The 18,913-nt window shown below is 33.2% G+C and overlaps 3 protein-coding genes across 4 annotated transcripts in view; 1 reads left to right on the top strand and 2 right to left on the bottom strand.

The window, feature by feature from the left end:
* Window positions 1–194: 194 nt before the first annotated feature.
* Window positions 195–2,193, top strand: LOC126969364 (ankyrin repeat domain-containing protein 49). 2 transcript variants are annotated; one of them, XM_050814748.1, is made up of 4 exons: window positions 195–354; window positions 450–670; window positions 847–1,152; window positions 1,879–2,193. In XM_050814748.1, exons 2-4 carry the CDS (start codon window positions 511–513, stop codon window positions 2,112–2,114), a joined length of 702 nt encoding a protein of 233 aa, XP_050670705.1. In that variant the 5' UTR covers window positions 195–354; window positions 450–510; the 3' UTR covers window positions 2,115–2,193. The 2 variants fall into 2 exon arrangements, with proteins under 2 accessions (XP_050670705.1, XP_050670704.1); XM_050814747.1 differs by having other exon boundaries at window positions 238–414; window positions 495–670.
* A 1,784-nt stretch (window positions 2,194–3,977) lies between these two features.
* Window positions 3,978–11,979, bottom strand: LOC126969348 (uncharacterized). The gene is made up of 2 exons (XM_050814702.1): window positions 11,100–11,979; window positions 3,978–8,930 (listed from the first exon to the last, which is right to left on the bottom strand). The coding sequence occupies exons 1-2, from the start codon at window positions 11,841–11,843 to the stop codon at window positions 4,254–4,256; spliced, it is 5,421 nt and encodes a 1,806-aa protein (XP_050670659.1). The 5' UTR covers window positions 11,844–11,979; the 3' UTR covers window positions 3,978–4,253.
* Window positions 11,980–16,717: 4,738 nt separating this feature from the next.
* LOC126969361 (carbonic anhydrase 2) overlaps window positions 16,718–18,913 on the bottom strand; it is a 42,523-nt gene continuing 40,327 nt past the window's right edge. Inside the window, exon 5 of the mRNA XM_050814740.1 lies at window positions 16,718–17,776. Coding sequence (XP_050670697.1) covers window positions 17,648–17,776 — 129 coding nt within the window. The 3' untranslated portion in view covers window positions 16,718–17,647. The remainder of the gene's footprint in view (window positions 17,777–18,913) is intronic.

The following is an 18,913-nucleotide window of genomic DNA, read 5'->3' as shown; positions in this document are numbered from 1 at the left end:
CACTAGAGCGCAACTGTTGACTGCTCAGGGGTGTGACTTTAAAAACCCTGCGATCGGAAATACGAACTTTGTACATATCTCAGCCATTTTTTATGATATGAAAAAAAGAAACACAATTTTTCTCGTAAATGACCCATTCGCTACGCCTTTTACTTTATGCTGAAACCATCTATGGAAATATAAATAACACTTGTTGAGGCTGTATGGCCTATAACTCATGCCTGGCCACGAAGGGAATTGAAATTTGGCAAACAATAACATTATTATTTCCGATTTTCGAAGTTCAATTTCAAAATAATATAATACGTAGCAGTAGTATTTTTTATATTAAATAGTATTTATTATATATTATAGGTATTAACATCTTCTTTAAATTAATTACTGTGATTAATTATTCATACAATAGGTACATAGGTAGGTAAATAATTAGTTTATTAATTTTTTTTTAGCTTAAATACTGAACAATCTGGTCTTATAACTTATTGTTGTTAAAGCTTCAAAGAATTAGGAATGTCGTCTGATTCAGAAGAAGATGAAGCTGTCAGGCAGGATTTCAAAGAAATTGCAGACGAAATAGAAAGATGTAAAAGGAACCCCGAAACGTCTGGAATGTTCGTATCAGGTTGGGATGATGCAGACCAAGATGTTGATCTTGTAAAAAACCCAAAAGGTACGATAGCTTCAATAAGTTATATCATATATTATTATGGCAAGACTAACACCTATTTCTAATTACTTGTGTAAAGTGTGTCCCTTAGCCGACTATACCTTTTAGTAATATAGATAGCTGAATAAAATACCCTCCTTTTTATGTTATAGTGATAAAAAAATTATGTAACTTTTCAGCAAATCCAATTGATCACATATTGTGGGCAGCTGAAAATGGAGAAATAGATACTGTACAGGAACTTTTATCAAAGCAGCCAGGCTTAGTCCACGCCAGAGATTCAGACGGCTACACACCATTACACCGTGCTGCATATAGTAACCATGTTCATGTAATATGTTACTTGCTTAGTGTAGGGGCAAATGTGTCAACTAAAACTGAATTAGGATGGACTCCACTACACTCTGCTTGTAATTGGAATAATTATCCTTCAGCAGCAAGGTTGCTGGCAGCAGGAGCTGATCCGGCTGCTTTATCTGATGGAGGTAACACTGAACAGATTTATATAGATTATGATATCCCTTTTTACTGTTGTATGTTTAAGTGTCACAAATAGGGCTTTCTTACAGCCTCTCTAAAAAATAGCACTTAAAGGATGTCAAAAAGTACATTATTATCAGCTAACTAAATAAAATGTAAAGTAAATCAGCAACTCAATCAGTCTCAGAGGCAGGATAATTTGTGGACATGTCTCTGTTGCCTGCTTCCACAATTTGAAAAATTCAATTTGTGGAATTCATTGTTATTTTTTTTTATATAAACATAACTTAGTTGGATGCTTTCAAATATTAGGCCAGGACTGCCTTACTGATCATGAAAACAGATAAAAGCAAAACTATATATAAACAGCACTACACATTTAATTTTACGGACTTACAAATAAACTTGGTATAAAGTTATATCTGATGATAAACAAAGAATATGCAAAATGTTTACAATATCGTTGACAACACTGTCAATACAATGATAATTCTGAAGTTTTCTTAATGACAAGCTGCCTTGCGAATAAACACAGGAAACAATATGTCCGAACAAACCATTTGTAAGCAAAATGTCTATTTGTAAACATTTTACATATTCTTGGGTTATGCTTAGTTATAACTTTATGCCAATTTTATTTGTAAGGCTGTTAGGGTAGAAGGGTTATTTATGTTATGAGAATGTTTGTATAAGTTTTATTTCTGATTAATTTTTTTTCTATTTTCTTGCAGGACAAACTCCCCTACATCTAGCATCTGCAATAAGCCATTGCAAATCAACATTGTTAGTTTTACTACTAAGAGAAGATATGGTTGAGATCTCCCAAAGAGAAAATAATTCACATGAAACACCAGAAAAATTAGCAAAAGGCCATGGAATATATGCTCCTCTGTATGAAATGGTTTTACCATCTGCATCTCATATTCGTTCATTAGCCTTTACATGTAATCCTTATACTAGAATATAATATTATTATGACATTAAGTTTATATCTTATGGTTCATGTAAATATATTTTCTGTATTAAATAAATTTGAAATTATTGAATCATGTTTCTTATGCATTTTTGGAAACCCTAAACCAAGTAAGAAAAGCGTTATTTTGTGGATTTATGAAACCATGATGCAAGTGAGAATTTGTTTCACAAAATAATATATTAATAACAGCAAAATAACTGAAAGAAAAAAACGAATGCTTTACTTCTCTATAAAAATTTAAATATAATGTGATAAACTGGTCAGGGATGTGGGGTTTGCACCTACTCTACTTCTCGGCAGTCAGAGCTTAAATCGTGCGCCTTAGACCGCGCGGCCAAACAGTCTTGAAAGCAGTAGTTGAAATTAATGATACAACTTTACCCCTACTACAATTGTAATACGATAGATGGGCGAAAAAATTTGAGCCAATGTAATAAAATATCACTAATAACCAAATCATGGTGTCTTACTCTTACTTTTTGATCGTACTTATGTTATTGTTATTTGAAATCTTTTATTTTTCTTATGTATCAATAATGTGCACCCCAACTTAAGAGGCAGGCAGTACTCCCATTTTTCCTTGCTTTTTCAAAAGTATGTTCGACAGTGATTCCTTACTATCCAATGACCTATATGCGCGTATGTCCTATTCCAGAGTTATAATAGGAACAAAACTTTTCTTGTCTGATAGTTACATATTTGATTTTTCAACATAAAGTTTTTATTTTAGGCAATATATGTCAGTGGTGTAGGTATATTAACATTGAGGCCTATAAAGTAAAAAGTTTGCTGCTCATAAATCAACGGAAAGGAGCGACTACTTTGGTATATTTGTCGAACTATGTTTCAAAATGTGGGTTCCCTCTAATATACTACACTGTCCATTTAGTTTTATCTCGGATTGCGCATAGATAGACATTATTTAAATTAAAAAAAAAATCTGTGGGTTGATTGTAACCACGCTTTTTGTATCTACTGACAGTTTTTCAGGTATAGCTGAAATAATAAAATGCTCTACACAAGTATAGAAATACATTCTTCTGCATATCAATATGCAGCAAATCAGCGGTGTTCATAGTTATGCTGACAATAGCACAGGGTAGGTATAGGTACTGGCGTGCCAACACCTCTCAGATAAGAGTTGACGTGAACCGGAACAACTTTTTGTCTTAAAATCGAAACTTCATTACAGTCTCATAGTGGGATCCGAAAAATTGAGTTCAGTTAAACCATATGTTTGTACTTTTACTGCTTACCACTACCGTAACTTAGAAAAAAGCTATTTTTTTTAAAGAAATGTTCATTTATGACCGACCGTTTTATGCTTGTAATATGATCCAACATATGATCACGATTTAATGTTTAATAAAAGGTAGTCTACCTTTCTATAGGCGGATGAATTAAACAATGATTCTTCTGGTAGTATTTCAAGATAGCATGAGCAACTGTTGAGCCTGCAATCCCATAGTCTTACAAAATGGGTTAATGTGCATATTTTTCGGGATTTGCAGGATATGATGTACATGATGTCATTGAAAAGTTTTATTAATGGATTCAGGATAGGACTCCTAATAATTTTAACTCACACCAAGTTTAATTTATTTATTCTCTACTCTTGGCTGATCCCGCAGTTTCGTGAGGCTGGGGACAGCTGATTTCGAATTACGGTGCTGGATTGCAGTCCCTGGGCAACAATGAATATATAGATAACCATGGAGTGACCCAAATCCATCTAATCCACAAAAAACTAATCACAAAGACTTTATACGCAAACCTCCCAAATAGGAAAGGCCTATATTATTCTCTGCTAATCTGTAAAAGTGCTGGGCATTGCATTAAATAAAACATGGGAAGTGGGTAGTTACATATTTTATCATTTTTAACTTTTAAGCCGTATATACACAATATCATATTATTATCACAAAGCACATGCAAAGTTTACAATTACTTAGCCTTACACTCTAGATAAATAATTCGTATAAAAGAACATGATCACAAAAACGAAGTACTTAATTATATATTCTATAGCATGCAGTTTGCCTTAAGAGATATAAATTTATACAAATAATATTACTAAGTTTTTATTTTAAATTGATGGATTCTAATCAAGTGCCCCGACTGGCTCAACAATTATTTCTTACCAACCTTTCGCGACATAGTTTCTATAACACACATTGCGCTAGATGCCAGATATGTATCAGCGTGTAAATTTTTTAAACCTATAATTAAATTTCGCTTATCAATTCTATTTAACTCGACTAATCTCTGTCTAGTTTCAACTGTCATGTACGGCAAAATCAAACAACCCAAACCAATACATTTGCATCGAACACAATTTTTCCACATGTCAATTAAATCTTCATCTTTTACTATCGGACACAATGGCAGCAAATTTAAGGCATTTATACAATTAGTTTTTTGTTTTTCTGTGATAGGATAGTCCGCCTTTTGAAATGGAGACAGAATAATAGCACGCCAAGCGGAGCAGATAACACTGTCTGGTGGTAAAGACAATTTTAACAGCAATGGAATCATTTCTTCATGTAAGGAGAACCTCAATAAGAGTGGTATTAGTTCGCGAATAATTTTGAAGTCTCCAAACTTATTTGCTAATTCAGCAGCTACTTTTAAAACGTCGACCCTACCTCCATACGCCTGCACTAGCTGTATCAGAGCAGCATTTTTATTTACTCTAAAATTAGAAATAACCCACGGCATATCAATTCTTTCAAGTAAAACTGTATGGAGTAAATCCAATGCATTTAACCAGAGTTTACTACGTTCTTTATTAGTAACTTTAACTGATATATCCTCTTGTACGACACTCATAAAGCATTGAAGAGCTCGCAGCTTCTTCAATTTGTTCTGTTCATTTTCGTCGTCAAATGCGATTCGAGATAGGTATATAGCTCCCATTTTGGAACAAGTCGCTTTTAATATATATTTTGCAGTAATCAGTTCATTGATGTTCAGAGTAGCCTCGTTATCTTTCTTATTCTTGTCCAGCAGATTTTCCAAAATTTGAATTCTAATAGTGTTTATATTAATACAATTTATATCGGCTATTTCGTTGGTCGCTTTATTGATATTATTTCGACCAATCTTTTCCACAAAAATTGGGTGTAAATACAAGGCATGGATGAGTTGCGTGGGTTCTGATGTCAGGCGAATAAATTCTTCACAAGCCCAATTCATTTTATGCAACACATGTCTGGTCGACAAGTTTGAATGCAGGCGTTCCATTTGTCGAACAGCTCGATTGCCGGGTTGGATTGCAGCCCAGCGTTGTGAAAATTGATAGCAAAGTTGAGCAGCGGCTACTTGGTCCGCTCCTTGGGCGCATCCTTGAAGTACATAAAACAAACACGCTCCTGCCCATTCCATATTCGAAATATGCTTTACACACTTATGTGCAGTACGAAGCAATGGTTCTTCATTGGATGTTAACTTCCAAGATTCATTATCTTTATTCTCCACTTCAGAACTGGGCTTCCTTGATGTCATCGTTTGTTTAACTGCATTGCTACATATCATATCTTTAGCAGTTTGTATATTCGCATCCAGAGAAAGAAGCGCGACAATTGGAAGCCAACGTTCATATGTTTCCAACGTTATTTCAGACTTTAAATTTGACCACATATCTTCACGTAGGAACAGATGAAAAGGTAGTCTATAATGCCCAATTTCAGGAAATAGACCTTTAACAGAAAATAGTTCGAACTCATACTGTTTAGGGCTGCTTTTTCTCTGATATTCTTTTAAAAAGTTAAGAATCAGATATTCCTTAGTATGTTTGATCTCTGAAGTCGTATATTTTAAAATATGATAAATGCAAAGCAAAACCTCATAAAAGTAAGGATTTATTGATATCAAGCAGCCATGTATTACAACTTCACCATTTTTCCAAAAATCATTAAGAACATCTATGAGGAACTCTTTTTTCATAATATTTTGCCAAATTATTAAACATTTTGATATAAGATCATGTTCACTGTTATTTAAGATAATTTTCCGGCACCCCAAATCATCCTCGTGTACTTTATATTCCAGCTCCCAGTTAGTTAGCAGTGATATCAAAAGTAAGGATAAACCATCATTTACGCAAACATTTAAAGCATTGCATAATTCCACAAGTCGATCGAAATTGGTGTTTGGATACTGTCTTAAAATGTAGAACAACAAAACTTTTACATCCCAAGTTTCTTCTGTGCAGTCGGGAAGAGCTATTTCAGCAAGGTTTATATTAAATTTAGATTTTAAAATATATTGGGGAGGATAACTCAATGAACTTCCAGGGACAACACCTTCTAGTCCAAAACATTGCTGTATAGGTTGACAAGATAAATAATAGACTGCCGATGGTGCTAAATTGTCAGTTTGCCCACGAAGTAATTCAACAATACCAAATTTGTCTTCCATCAAATCATTACTTAGCAGCAGTAAACTTGTGAGTAAAACTTGATCAAGGTCTTGTGACGCAATTACTTTTGTTATTAGTTTTCTCGCAATCTTATCTCGATGTATTATTATATCGTCACATCTAGTGCCCAAAATCTTTTCTTGAATTGTTGCATAAGCTATTATTCTTAGTGGCATGAAGTCACTGCTATTAAAAATATTAGGTACGTCAATGGTAGTTTTGGCTTTATTATCTAAATAGATATCAATTAGGTTATTTACTGTGCTGACTGAAGACATGGGTAAGAATATGTAATTAAATTTCCATGTTAATGCTAAGTTTTTGAAAATTATGTTAGTGTTAATAATAGCATTTAAAATTGATATAATGTCTACTAGTAAATGCAGATATTCTTCCTGACAGTTCCATATTATATTTGAAAGAGCACAGTGTGAATCTAATATTAACTGCGCACTATCTATATTTTTCAATTGGTTTACCAATAGCTCGCAATTACTTTCATTATTACTGTGCAGCATAATCAATTGTTTAATTACAGTACGAATTTGATTTACAGTCGAAGATTGATGTAGAAGTATTTCCAAGTTTGAATATTGCGGTTGAGAAACATATTCTGTATTTATATTTTTAGAATAATCAATATCTGCGGAACTTGTCTCACATTTCATGTTTATTAATTTATTGGAATCCTCTTTGAATATTTCATTCAAGCATGATTTAACACCAAATGAATTCTTGAGGTAATACATTTTCTCAACAACATTTTCTTTAGCAGTAGGTAGGTGATGTGTTCCTTTCAAAAAATCTAAATAATTTCGCTCTAACGTATTATTGCTAACCCCAGTAATAATATGTTCATATTTGTTTTCTACACTTTTTATCACCATCTTTTGGTCTTTATTTGATAGACTTCGATAATATTCTAAAGCTGCCTTAGTTTCACATTCTCTTAAGCATTTGTCTATATATGTTACATTGGCATAATGTCGGTACGCTGGAATTGCATCAGTAATGGTTTTTAAATCAGACAAATCAATAACTGTAGAGTTGATCACTTTATGAATAACTAAAATAAAATTGGAAAAATTTATAGGGAAGTTATACTTTTTCAAAACTACCCTGATTTTAGCATAACTGATTTCCTTGTGTATTTCTTCTGAAATAGCTCTATCTGTATTAGTAAGTGTGAAATCTGTAAAAGATAAAGCCGCTGCTTTTTTTGCTAAGCTTAAGACTGTTGAATCCCATGGCACATCCAGTAGTTTTAGAACACGTAAAAGGCAGTTTAATTTGGATGTAGGAGAGTGAATAGCATCTAGTAAAATTTGTAATCTTTCACCATCCACATCACCACCACCACTTGCTGTCTGTATTTCTATAAAGGAGCACACTGTTTCATCCAAATCAAATTGGTGCTGATTAGCGTACGCCGATAGGTTTTCATCAATGAATTTTTTTAAGTCTTCTGTATAACAACGTCTTAGCATTATTAGTGCTACTTCTATTGGGCTTTGTGATGAAATTTCACTTATTAACATATTTATTTTATACTTTTCCTTAAGTTCCATGATGTATTTAACATGATTTCGTAATTTATCTAGCTCATCAATAGATATTGGTCTTATGATGATAGTTTTTAATGATGATTCTAAAACATCTATTATAGCTTCGATGTATTTAACACCAATTTTTGGCCAAAATGGTGATTGTTCAAATAGAAATATCCTCTCAATCGCCCATTTAGATATTAAATCTATATGAAACGGATTATTGTCCGTAAAAGCAGGTATAAAATTCCGTAGCCAAATAGTAAGTGTACCTAACTTTATATTTGGAGGAGTAGCATTTAGAATTTTTACTATATTCTCTGGGTCAATTTTAATATCAATTTTTGAGTACTTAAGCCAACAAATAGATGCTAAATCTAAATCCGATTTTGATACAAACAATTGACAAAGTTCAAAACAGTTCTTATCAAAAATATTTACATCATCATAGTTTTTATTTAAGACCTGATTAACACTTCGGAAATATATATATTCCAACAAGTCTATTTTGATGTTTAAATCCAAATAAGAAGATATAAGTTTTTTATCTTCAGTATTGAATACTTTCTTTTGAATAGAAAATAACAATGACTTGTAGATAATATCATGTTGACACAATTTCGTCGCTACATTTAACAGAAAACTGGAATCATCAATGTCCTTAAATAACATCTGAAGCTGTGGCAAAAATTGTTCCGGTTGATTAATTTGTGTTAATACCTCTTGTTGGACAGCTTTCAGTTGTAATTTTAATGATTCTTGAGATGATCCGGTACCCTTTTCGATGCACTGATTTGTTTCTTTGTCCTTTCTTTTTAATGTTTTGTGAACATTAATTGTCTGAAAAGATTAATGTTTGGATTACATATGTATGTGGAAAGAAGTAAGTATAATATCTGCAAAACAAAACTGGTTCATCCATTGATACCCTGACCACTACACAAAGAGAGAAGTAATCTGGGACTTCTGTCCTCAACTCTTTGCAAGCATGGATCAAATCAAATCAAGCAAAATAACATCTGGCGGAATCATTGGCTGTATAGATGACATACAGGTCAGTAACAAAACTGTCCAGCACACTTTGTTCTCCTTGGATGTTGGTAGACAAGTGGGTTCTTTTATTTTTATGACACTAAGGAACAAGACGAGCAGGAGGTTGAGCTGTTGGTAATTGATACTCCCTGCCCATTACAAAGCAGTGGCGCTCAGGATTCTTGAAAAACCCAAAAATTCTGAGTGGCACTACTATTGCGCTCGTCACCTTGAGACAAGATGTTAATTCGGATTTGCCCAGTAATTTCACTAGCTACAGCGCCCTTCAGACCGAAACACAATAATGCTTACACATTACTGCTTGACAGCAGAAATAAGGGCCATTGTGGTACCCATAATCCAGCCGTTATCCTGTGCAAAGGAGCTTCCCACTGGTGATTGGGTTACATTTTTACCACGCTGCTAAGAACGAATACCACTAGTTTTTAATTATAGAAAAAAATTAGGGTATGTAAAATAGTTTGCTGTATTTAGTCAGTTTGACTGCTAAAATGGGGCCTTGAGGGAAGTGGGAGTGACACCAGGCTGGGGTCAATGTGGATCTAGCTATATTTGAAAATATCTGTTTTTTTTTATGGAAAAGGAGGACAAACAAGCGTACCTGGTGTTAAGTGATCACTGCCACCAACTTTGTCTTGCATCACCAGAGTAATCACACACCAGAGTAATCACAGGAGTGTTGCCGGCCTTTAAGGAAGGTGTTCGCGCTTTTTTTGAAGGTACCCATGTCTTATCGTCCCGGAAACACTGCACAAGGAAGGTCATTCCACAGCTTGCTCGAAGCAAGCTCTAGTACTTGGAAGAAAGCTCCTTGAAAACCATACTGTGGAGGACAACCACACATCCAGATGGTTGGGACGATATCCTAACTTGTGGTGTGTCGTGTGAAGGTGGAATTCGGCGGCAGGAATCAGGAAGAAATGATGACTCTACGCAACAGTAGGTGATCCAGCTGCCTTAAAGTGACGTTTTCAGAAGACCGTAGTGCCATCTGTTAGTTGGCCCAAAAATGAAAGCTTTGGCAGCTCACTCACTTTGAAACCTTTCAACTTTCCTTTATTTGTGTTACTGGCTACTGCCCACTGGTCATAAAATGGCGGCTACGCCTAGCGTTTGGACATGTATGTAGCTCTCATGTTCCATTTTGCATATTTACACTACTAAATCTATCCTTTATGTTCTATGTTGTGACAAAATTAGATAACTAACTCTACATGCAATTTCAACATGGTAAAAAATTGCAATACCTACATTAAAAAGTAGAGTTAGTTATTTAATTGCGTCAGAACATTAAAAATGATGTTTATAATTTCTAGCTTATATATAGTTATTTTCGGGGCCAATCTGCAGATGGTGCCAGCTTTCAAATAGACAGCTCATAATGCGTAGAGAGGGCTCTCTTTTCCCTATATATTATTATACTCTTTGGATCCAGCCGTTCACAGAGCACTTCAATAATCTATCTATCCTTAGTTTAACTTACTAGAGGTAGACAAATCTATCCTTTTAAGCTTACTTATATTTCAATAACCTATCGACAGATGCCATTGGTCTATAACTAATAATATTACTATATTGGACATAACTATGAATAGATACGATCTTGTCATTAAATGGTGATAGCATTATATCCGTAACTACATATATGTTATTGAAAACGGCTGTAAATGTGTACATAATTTCAGTTACTAGTTAAAGTGTGATATATGATCCAAAAAGGTGTTCTATCCAGACACCAAAGAATGCTATTTGATTAGTATGGTTACACCTTTTAAACTGTGCACCAACAAACACACCTATCTCAATATTCATTCCAATTGACTGAATGTACCTATTATCCAATGCTTAAATGAAGACTTACAAAAAAATCTAATCTATTTTCATAACCAAATGAATTATTTTATTAGCAATTGTAATAAGCAGACTGTCACTTGATAGTAATATAAACAAACTTACCTCATTTCCCCATAAAATAAAATAAAAACTGTCAGAATAATAACCAAGGGGCAAACAGTTTGATTCTATATTTTCAAAGTCAAAAGCTTTTTGCATGTTTTTCAAATTGACTGCCCACATTTTTAAATCATTACCAAAAACAGCTTTATCATCCCAGGGTTTTACATATTTAAGTTCTGAATTTGTTGCCAATATTTTATTCAGGCCAGTTACTGGACATGTAATACAAATATTTGAATTCTGGGCCAAAATATCAAAACCACTTTTAAAATGGGGTTCCCTGAGAGTTTGTTTTGTGCTTGTAGTAGTTTTTTCAAGTTGTACTGTTACTGTGTTTGTACCTTTTTCAAATTCATTATTTAATTGCTCTTGTGTAAATGGGTTCTTAAGCTTTTCACCACTCTCACTTATTAGAAAGATATTGTTGCCATCACATTCAAAATCACGAATTTTATAATTGGCGTAGTTGTTCGGTATTATTGTTAACATTGCCTCCCTTTCAATGTTTATGACTATGATTTCAAAAGATTTTAAAACAATCCATAGATTTTGTTTGAAAAGTATATGATTAAGAATATCATGATCGAATGGATACTCTTTGTACGATGGAGGCTCCTGCAATTTCGCACAATCGGCAAAAATAACATTTTTGTCTTCGAATATTGCAATTTTCGGATAGGAAAGATATGCTGTTACTTTGTCCGCCGCAAACTTTCGGGGAAGTTTTGCTACACAACTGTGCATTTTAATAACACTTTTTATTTAAAATATTATTTGTTTTAGAAATATTTAAAGGCATAAATTCTGATTAAATAGTAATCTATTCAAACTACTTGTTGCTTACTCATTAGTTTGAGCTTCGAAATTTAAATTTTAAATATAACAGTTCATAATGTAACAGCCTTTTGTTTAGTTTAATTCTGAACGCTGATGTCACTTGTCAGCTGTATGCTGTCAGAGACCAGAGTCATTTTTTTTGGTTCTGTTCGTCCATTTGTACAGGCAAAGGGGTCAAAGAGACCAGAGTCAGATGTAATAACAATATATTGTAATTATTACCCACAGAGCAAGTAGGTAAGTAGACCTACTATCTGTCACACGTAATGAAATCACATTAAAATGTTACCAAAATAAAACATATAAACATTAATATTTACTACCTACATTAGTGTGCCATCAGTAATGTTATGTTATGCATTACTTATTGCATATGACTTCTACTGAGTCCAATAAATATATTTTTACAAAAATTATAAATGCAATCTTATTTTGAGTCAAAATAAATAATAAAGTTCAATAATTAAACTAAATAAGGAAATATTGAGGCACTTTCGCACATAATTAGGAATAGCTTGTAAGTAGGTAGTAAAGAAAGAAATATAGAAAAATCATTTGTTAAATTAGGATAAAGTGACATTAATGAATATCACAGATTATACCACCACATCGGAAAAGATGAATTTGAATGAGAAAAAGAGGCAAGCATTGTACAGCATATTCTATACAATGTACATATGCGCCGAAAATACTCAAACGTTTTTAATTACTCGTGTAAGTTCAAAAATAAGAGAAAAAGAATTGATTAATCATGAAAAAACACGTTTGGAAGTAAAAACTTCAAAAATTTTAGCTTCAAGATAATGAGAACATTGTAAAATTTCGGAAATAGGATTGTTGTAGTAATGACATCGTGTACTGGTTTAGCGCTACTAACCTATTGTTAAATGGCAAGAAAATGAAATATATAAAATTTACCGTACAAAATGTCAAAAATGTTGATGCAAATGTTTTGTTAAACGGAGAGGTGATAAAATCGGTGGAATTCCAAATTACAATGGGGCCCCCATATTAAAGGATTGGCGAACAGACTTAGCTATGCAGCATACGCGGTTAAAAAGATTAGACAATTAACTAACATAGATATGGTGCGACTTGTATACTTTAGTTATTTCCATAGTATTATGTCCTATGGTATATTGCTGTGGGGAAACGCTGCCGATGTTAATACAATATTTGTGCTGCAGAAGAGGGCTATTCGTGCTATTTATAACCTAGGCCCTAAGGAATTATTGAGAGCAAAATTCAAAGAAATTAACATCTTCACTGTTGCTTCCAATATATTCTTGATAATGATAAGAGAATAAACATAAGAGAATTTGCGAGAAACTGTCATAACCATAATGTTAACACCAGGAACAGACATAAGCTTATAATGCCTACTACTTGGCTAAGTCGAGTTAGCAAGTCTTTTGTGGGGCGATGTATATGCATTAACAACAGGATCCCAGTAAAACATATTTTTGATGAAAAAAAAAGCTAGCTGAGTTTGTTTCGCCCATTCTTCTCAGGCCTGAGGCATTCATTTTGGAATGGGTGGTAGTTTTTTGACTTTCAATAAGTGATGTCACATCCTATTTTGAATAAAAATATAGTGATCATATAAAGCAAAGAGGATGTAAATACTACGTAATAAGAGGCGGGACTGAACAAGTAAAAATTGAAATTTAGTTTAGTATGAAACGTGCAGTGATTTGACGTAAGTTTGAAATAGTTGCTTGCTTACTAACTTAACCTTACTACTAACTTATCCATTATGGATATAGCCCCCCCAGAACCTCAGTATCCACCGGATATTCCATTACCTGGCTCGAAACGTCGTTAACAGGACAGTGCAACACATAGGTAATACAAATGCAGTTTCTATAAAGACAATTATTAATATTGATATGGCTTCTGCATCTATACAAAATATATATATTCACCCAACTTTATTTGTCGGGATTAAAGAATACCTCTTATTAGATAAAGGTCCATTTATAATTCATGTTTCCCGCACTGAAGATACTCTTTAGGCTTAACAATAAGACCTATAAAATTCGGTCAACTTTTACACCGACATAAAATTGCTAACATATGTCCGGATGGTATTTAAAGTTGGTATAAAATTTTAAGTTGGTAAAGAAATAAGGTATCAGTAATCTTCAAATCAGCTTCAGATGTGAACAAATTTTAAGATAACCCACTTTTAGCTGCAAACAAATAAGAAGCAATTATACTCAATTATAATATAACAAAGATGGGTATAGTCCGCCAGGTTCCGGTGGACTTATCCATGAATGAGTTTGTTGAGTCAGTTGATCTTCCCACAGGTTGTGGAAAGATTTTAAAAGCTCGCAGACTCAATAGAAAAGTCATTGAGGATAATAAAGTTTCATGGATCCCAACCCAAACTATAGTTTTTACTTTCCAAGGATAATCACTCCCTACCAAAATATTCCTATTTCACAACTCTCTTCCTGTAGAAACTTACCTTTTCCCCACCATTCAATGTCAGAATTGCTGCAGATTTGGCCATATTAAAACTACATGCAGGTCCAACTCAAGGTGTTATAAATGTGCCCAATCCCTCTCTGGTGACACATGTAATACAGTAGAAAAAAATGCAATAATTGTATTAAAAATACCTAAATCTCGTTTATATTTATCAATACTAATCTGTAAATCTTATATTTTTTGTCAATCTTAGAAATTATTTAATATTTTTTTTAATTAAAATTTACAAAAGAGAATTTATGGAATATTATTATTTTATGAAAAATTGTATATTCAATTCTTAAATGACGAGTGGCAAATTAAAATACCACATTTTATTTGTAAATATTAAAATTCCCTATCCTTCTAACGCATTGACATAAAAAATTGGAAAATTAACAATAAGATAACAAAAATATAAGGTAGGTACTTACACTGAACAACTGCTTAAGATAGAATGATTTACAAATTGATCACAAAATGTTTATTTATAAATTTAACGCAGTGTTTACATACTGTATTCGTTATAAAAAACATCTGCGTTTTCTGTAGTAACGTTATCGACAGATTTGGCATCTACGGCTTAATATTTAACTACGAACACATCAGCCAATAGCGTGTATTTTTTCTCGATCTTCCTTTCTCTCTCGCTCTCTCTCACTCACTCTCACCCTAATCTCTCTCCATGGATATCTGCTTCTTTCTACGTTCACCCTTTATTACTCTCCCACAATCGGTGTCAATCTCTCCCCCTTCTTGGACAAGAACGTCCCACAATTTCGTGTTACTTATATTATTATTACTTATTGCATTTCATCCGTTAAACTTTTATCCTCGTGCGCGCAATGAAAGCACTTCAAAAAGTGAGAGTTAGGTAATTAAAACGAGATAAATAAAATACATTTGTTTTATTTTATCACACAATTTTGTTAAGCCCTCACACATGGATAACAGTTCAAAAACCTTCAACAATGGCGCTGATGTAGGCACGGTATGGGTATGAATATAGGTTTAATATTCAAAATACTAAGCATCGTATGCCAGGCGTGGCTAACTAATTACGAATTCGTGTACAAGTCCAACTCGTTATTCACTTTTATACTTGAGTCTATTTCAGCAATATACCTAAATAATATTTTTCAAAATCTTTGAAAAATCACCCAGGCCCTTGTTTGTTTACTGGAGATAACATAAACACAAATATTTTTCTTTTTCCACAATATCGGATATAGAGATCTTAAATAAGACCAGCCTTTATATTTTATATTATTATGTACCTCTGTAATGACGCAAGAAACATCAGTAAAACTATGTTTTTATAATAATAATTACGTATTTATTAATTCAACAATAAATAATATAATGTAAATTAAATTTACATATATTCGAGTCACTTTAAAGTCAACAATATAATATAGGTACCTTATATACTTACCTAAGGATTTAATATTTTCTAGTAAATTTTCATTAATAGGTACAGTTGACATATAAGTAGTATAAATAAATCATATAGCTTAAGGTACCCACAGGATGTATATATATATTATAATGTAGCTAATTGGAGTATGTTTTAATATTAATATACATATACCTACCAACTATTAAAATTCTACATACTTATGCTAAACCGATAATAATTGTAGTAAACTTAAAGGAATTAATGAAAAAAAGTATGTAATAATTTTTTCCTAAAGCTCAAGTTGAAAGATATTGTATTTATAAATTACAATAAGTGTTTTAAATACCTAGTTACCCAGAACTTTTGTATACCTATAAGTTCTCTTTGTAAAATCGAGCGTATATTTGATTACAAAATACATTGTGGGTACCTATGTGACTCTTCTGCCTAAGCAATTACCAAATCAAAACTTGTTATGTTACTATCTAATAGCCTAAACGCATCATCGAATTTGGTATGGCAGAACCATCGAACGCGGTCTGGTAGCGAACCTCGATGGTATGACGCATTGTCCATCGCACGAAATTATTATTCTTGCCGTCCGCATCGTATCAGATCGAGTACGATGGTGGATACCTATTGGTGCAAGGTACCACCCACCCCACCGGACCGTAGGATGGTCTTGCCGTACCAAATCCGACCATGTGTTTAGACTATAACAACATTAAGGCACATCTTTGTTATAACATTATAAGGCCTTTGTGTGACGACCTTGACTATAGGCTACAGCTGCATCTTTATATGTAAAGCTTTAACTTAAATATAATTATTAACACTAACTATATATAATTTAAGACGTTTTTGCTTCTTCCGTTTCCCTCTACGTATTGTCTATTCGTACATTTATCATTGGTGTTGCTATAGTGACGTACTAAGAATAATAACGCATAGAAGCCGCGTTTAGAACTAAAGACGAGTAATATCGTGTGTCCACTTAAATCTCTTTTTTTGCGTAAGCCGAATATGTCTCCGTTCCTCAGATTAACAAAAATATTGCTTTAAACGTAAAACAATGTATAAGTTCTCATTTTTTCCTGAAGTTCTATGACATCCCTTCATTTTTTTTAGTTTCTTAGTCCAATATAAGGACAGGCAAAGGGTTCAAGCCCATACAGCCATGTCATTTTTCTTCGCAGTATTATGTCAAGTCCGATCATATATTTTTTTTAAAGGCCGTAGCCAAGTCTCTTTTTTTTAAATATTAACTCGCGAGCTATGTTCGACGGAGTACTGACGGCTCGCCGAGAGAAGTTAACCACTACGGCTGAGTTTTAATTGTCTCACTTTTCACACTCATACGAGGTTTCTATGCGTTATTATTCTAAGGTGACGTATCTTATGACGTAAGGATAAACTTATTTATATTCGAGCGTATCATAAGTCTAAACACTCCTTTTCCTTGTAGATATTATTATTTTATTATTATGCTTAGATATTCTATTCGTCTAGGTAGAGGCTCTTGTTTTTAGGCAACGCATAACAACAGGTTTAATGTGCACGACTGCTACGTCTTACACTCGTCATTCGTCAGTCACTTTGTTTTAGTGTGGTGAAAATAGAGGCTAACAGTTCGCCACTATTCTTTTTGACGTTTTCACATCGGTAACAGCACATTAAGACGTATAAATTATCTAAGTGATTATGATAAACATATTCATAGTTGAGGTAAATGTGTAATATACATTATACTCGAAGGTTTTTTGGTCTTCCGAGAAGTCTCTCATGGCCGTTTATTAGTAGTTACTTAGCCCTGACTCAGTTGTGTTGAGTAAGTAATTTAGTTTCCCCCGTAATCTCTCATCTCTCGATTGCCAAGTGGAAGTGTTGGCCGGTAATTATGTAATAGCTCCATCGCTTCCACGCCACACGACGCCTCACCACATCTCAACTTCCGCATCAACGCTAACTGCAAAAATACGTTTAGGTTATTAAAACAGGTAAAGTTTTCATACATTTCTTTATCAGGATGTTACCAAATAACCACAAATAAAACAATATATTAGCTGACCCAGCAAACGTGTATTGCCGATATTAAAATCGCGATACAAAAGTAACTGTTGATCGTAGATGGGTGAAAATTTGAAGTTGTATGTATTTTTTAATGCTGACTCATAATCAAACAAATTAAAAATAAAATGTCAAAAAAATTAAAAAAAAATTTAGCGTGAACCCTTAACATTTAGGGGGATGAAAAATAGATGTTGTCCGATTTTTAGATCTACCCAATATGCACTCAAAATTTCATGAGAATCGGTCAAGCCGTTTCGAAGGAGTTTAACTACAAACACCGCGACATGAGAATTTTATATATTAGATACAGTCAAAGGCATTATGAAGATTACCAAAACGGTAACCAAAATAAACAAACAAGGTAAGTAAAATTTTAAGTTTTTTATACATTGACGCCAATCATCATACTGTAATTAATACTATTTCAAACATATGTCGAAACACTGCACTTTTCATACTAAACTAAATTTCAATTTTTACTTAGCCATTCCCGCCACTTATTACCTAGTATTTACATCCTCATTGTTTTAATAATTATTTAGAGCATTGATAACAAGACCATCAGCTCAAACGAAATTACAATAAAAGAAGGATATTAAAATAATTTTACATTTACATTTTATATTTAAGATTACAAGAAAAATCCCCGTTAGATTTATAGACAAAAATTTCTTGATGTAGGTTAAGACTAAGATCTATAGACCGTACTTAGACATTGCTCAGACTTTACTTACGTAAAACTTAGCTGAGTGTAAGTTTAGCATAATCTATGATTTCGTTTTTAAGGTGATTTTTACAGCTAAACTAATACTGACCATAAAAAGGCATAAAAGGCATTTATTTTCTCAAAATTGATTCCTTTAGAATTCTTTTTGATGTCATTTCTAATAACTACTAGATACTACTACCGCTTCGGAAACAAATGGCGCTCGGAGAGAGAAGAAGCGGCGCAAGAAACTCTCCAAGCATTCTTTTTTTGAGCTCCTTTCAATAAAAATATACAATATTATACAGTCATTTCTATCGCTATAAA

Source organism: Leptidea sinapis, chromosome 18, assembly GCF_905404315.1.
Source record: "Leptidea sinapis chromosome 18, ilLepSina1.1, whole genome shotgun sequence".
In the NCBI taxonomy this organism is placed as follows: domain Eukaryota; kingdom Metazoa; phylum Arthropoda; class Insecta; order Lepidoptera; family Pieridae; genus Leptidea; species Leptidea sinapis.
Note: the sequence above shows the minus strand (reverse complement) of the source record. Positions and strands in the feature narration are given on the sequence as shown.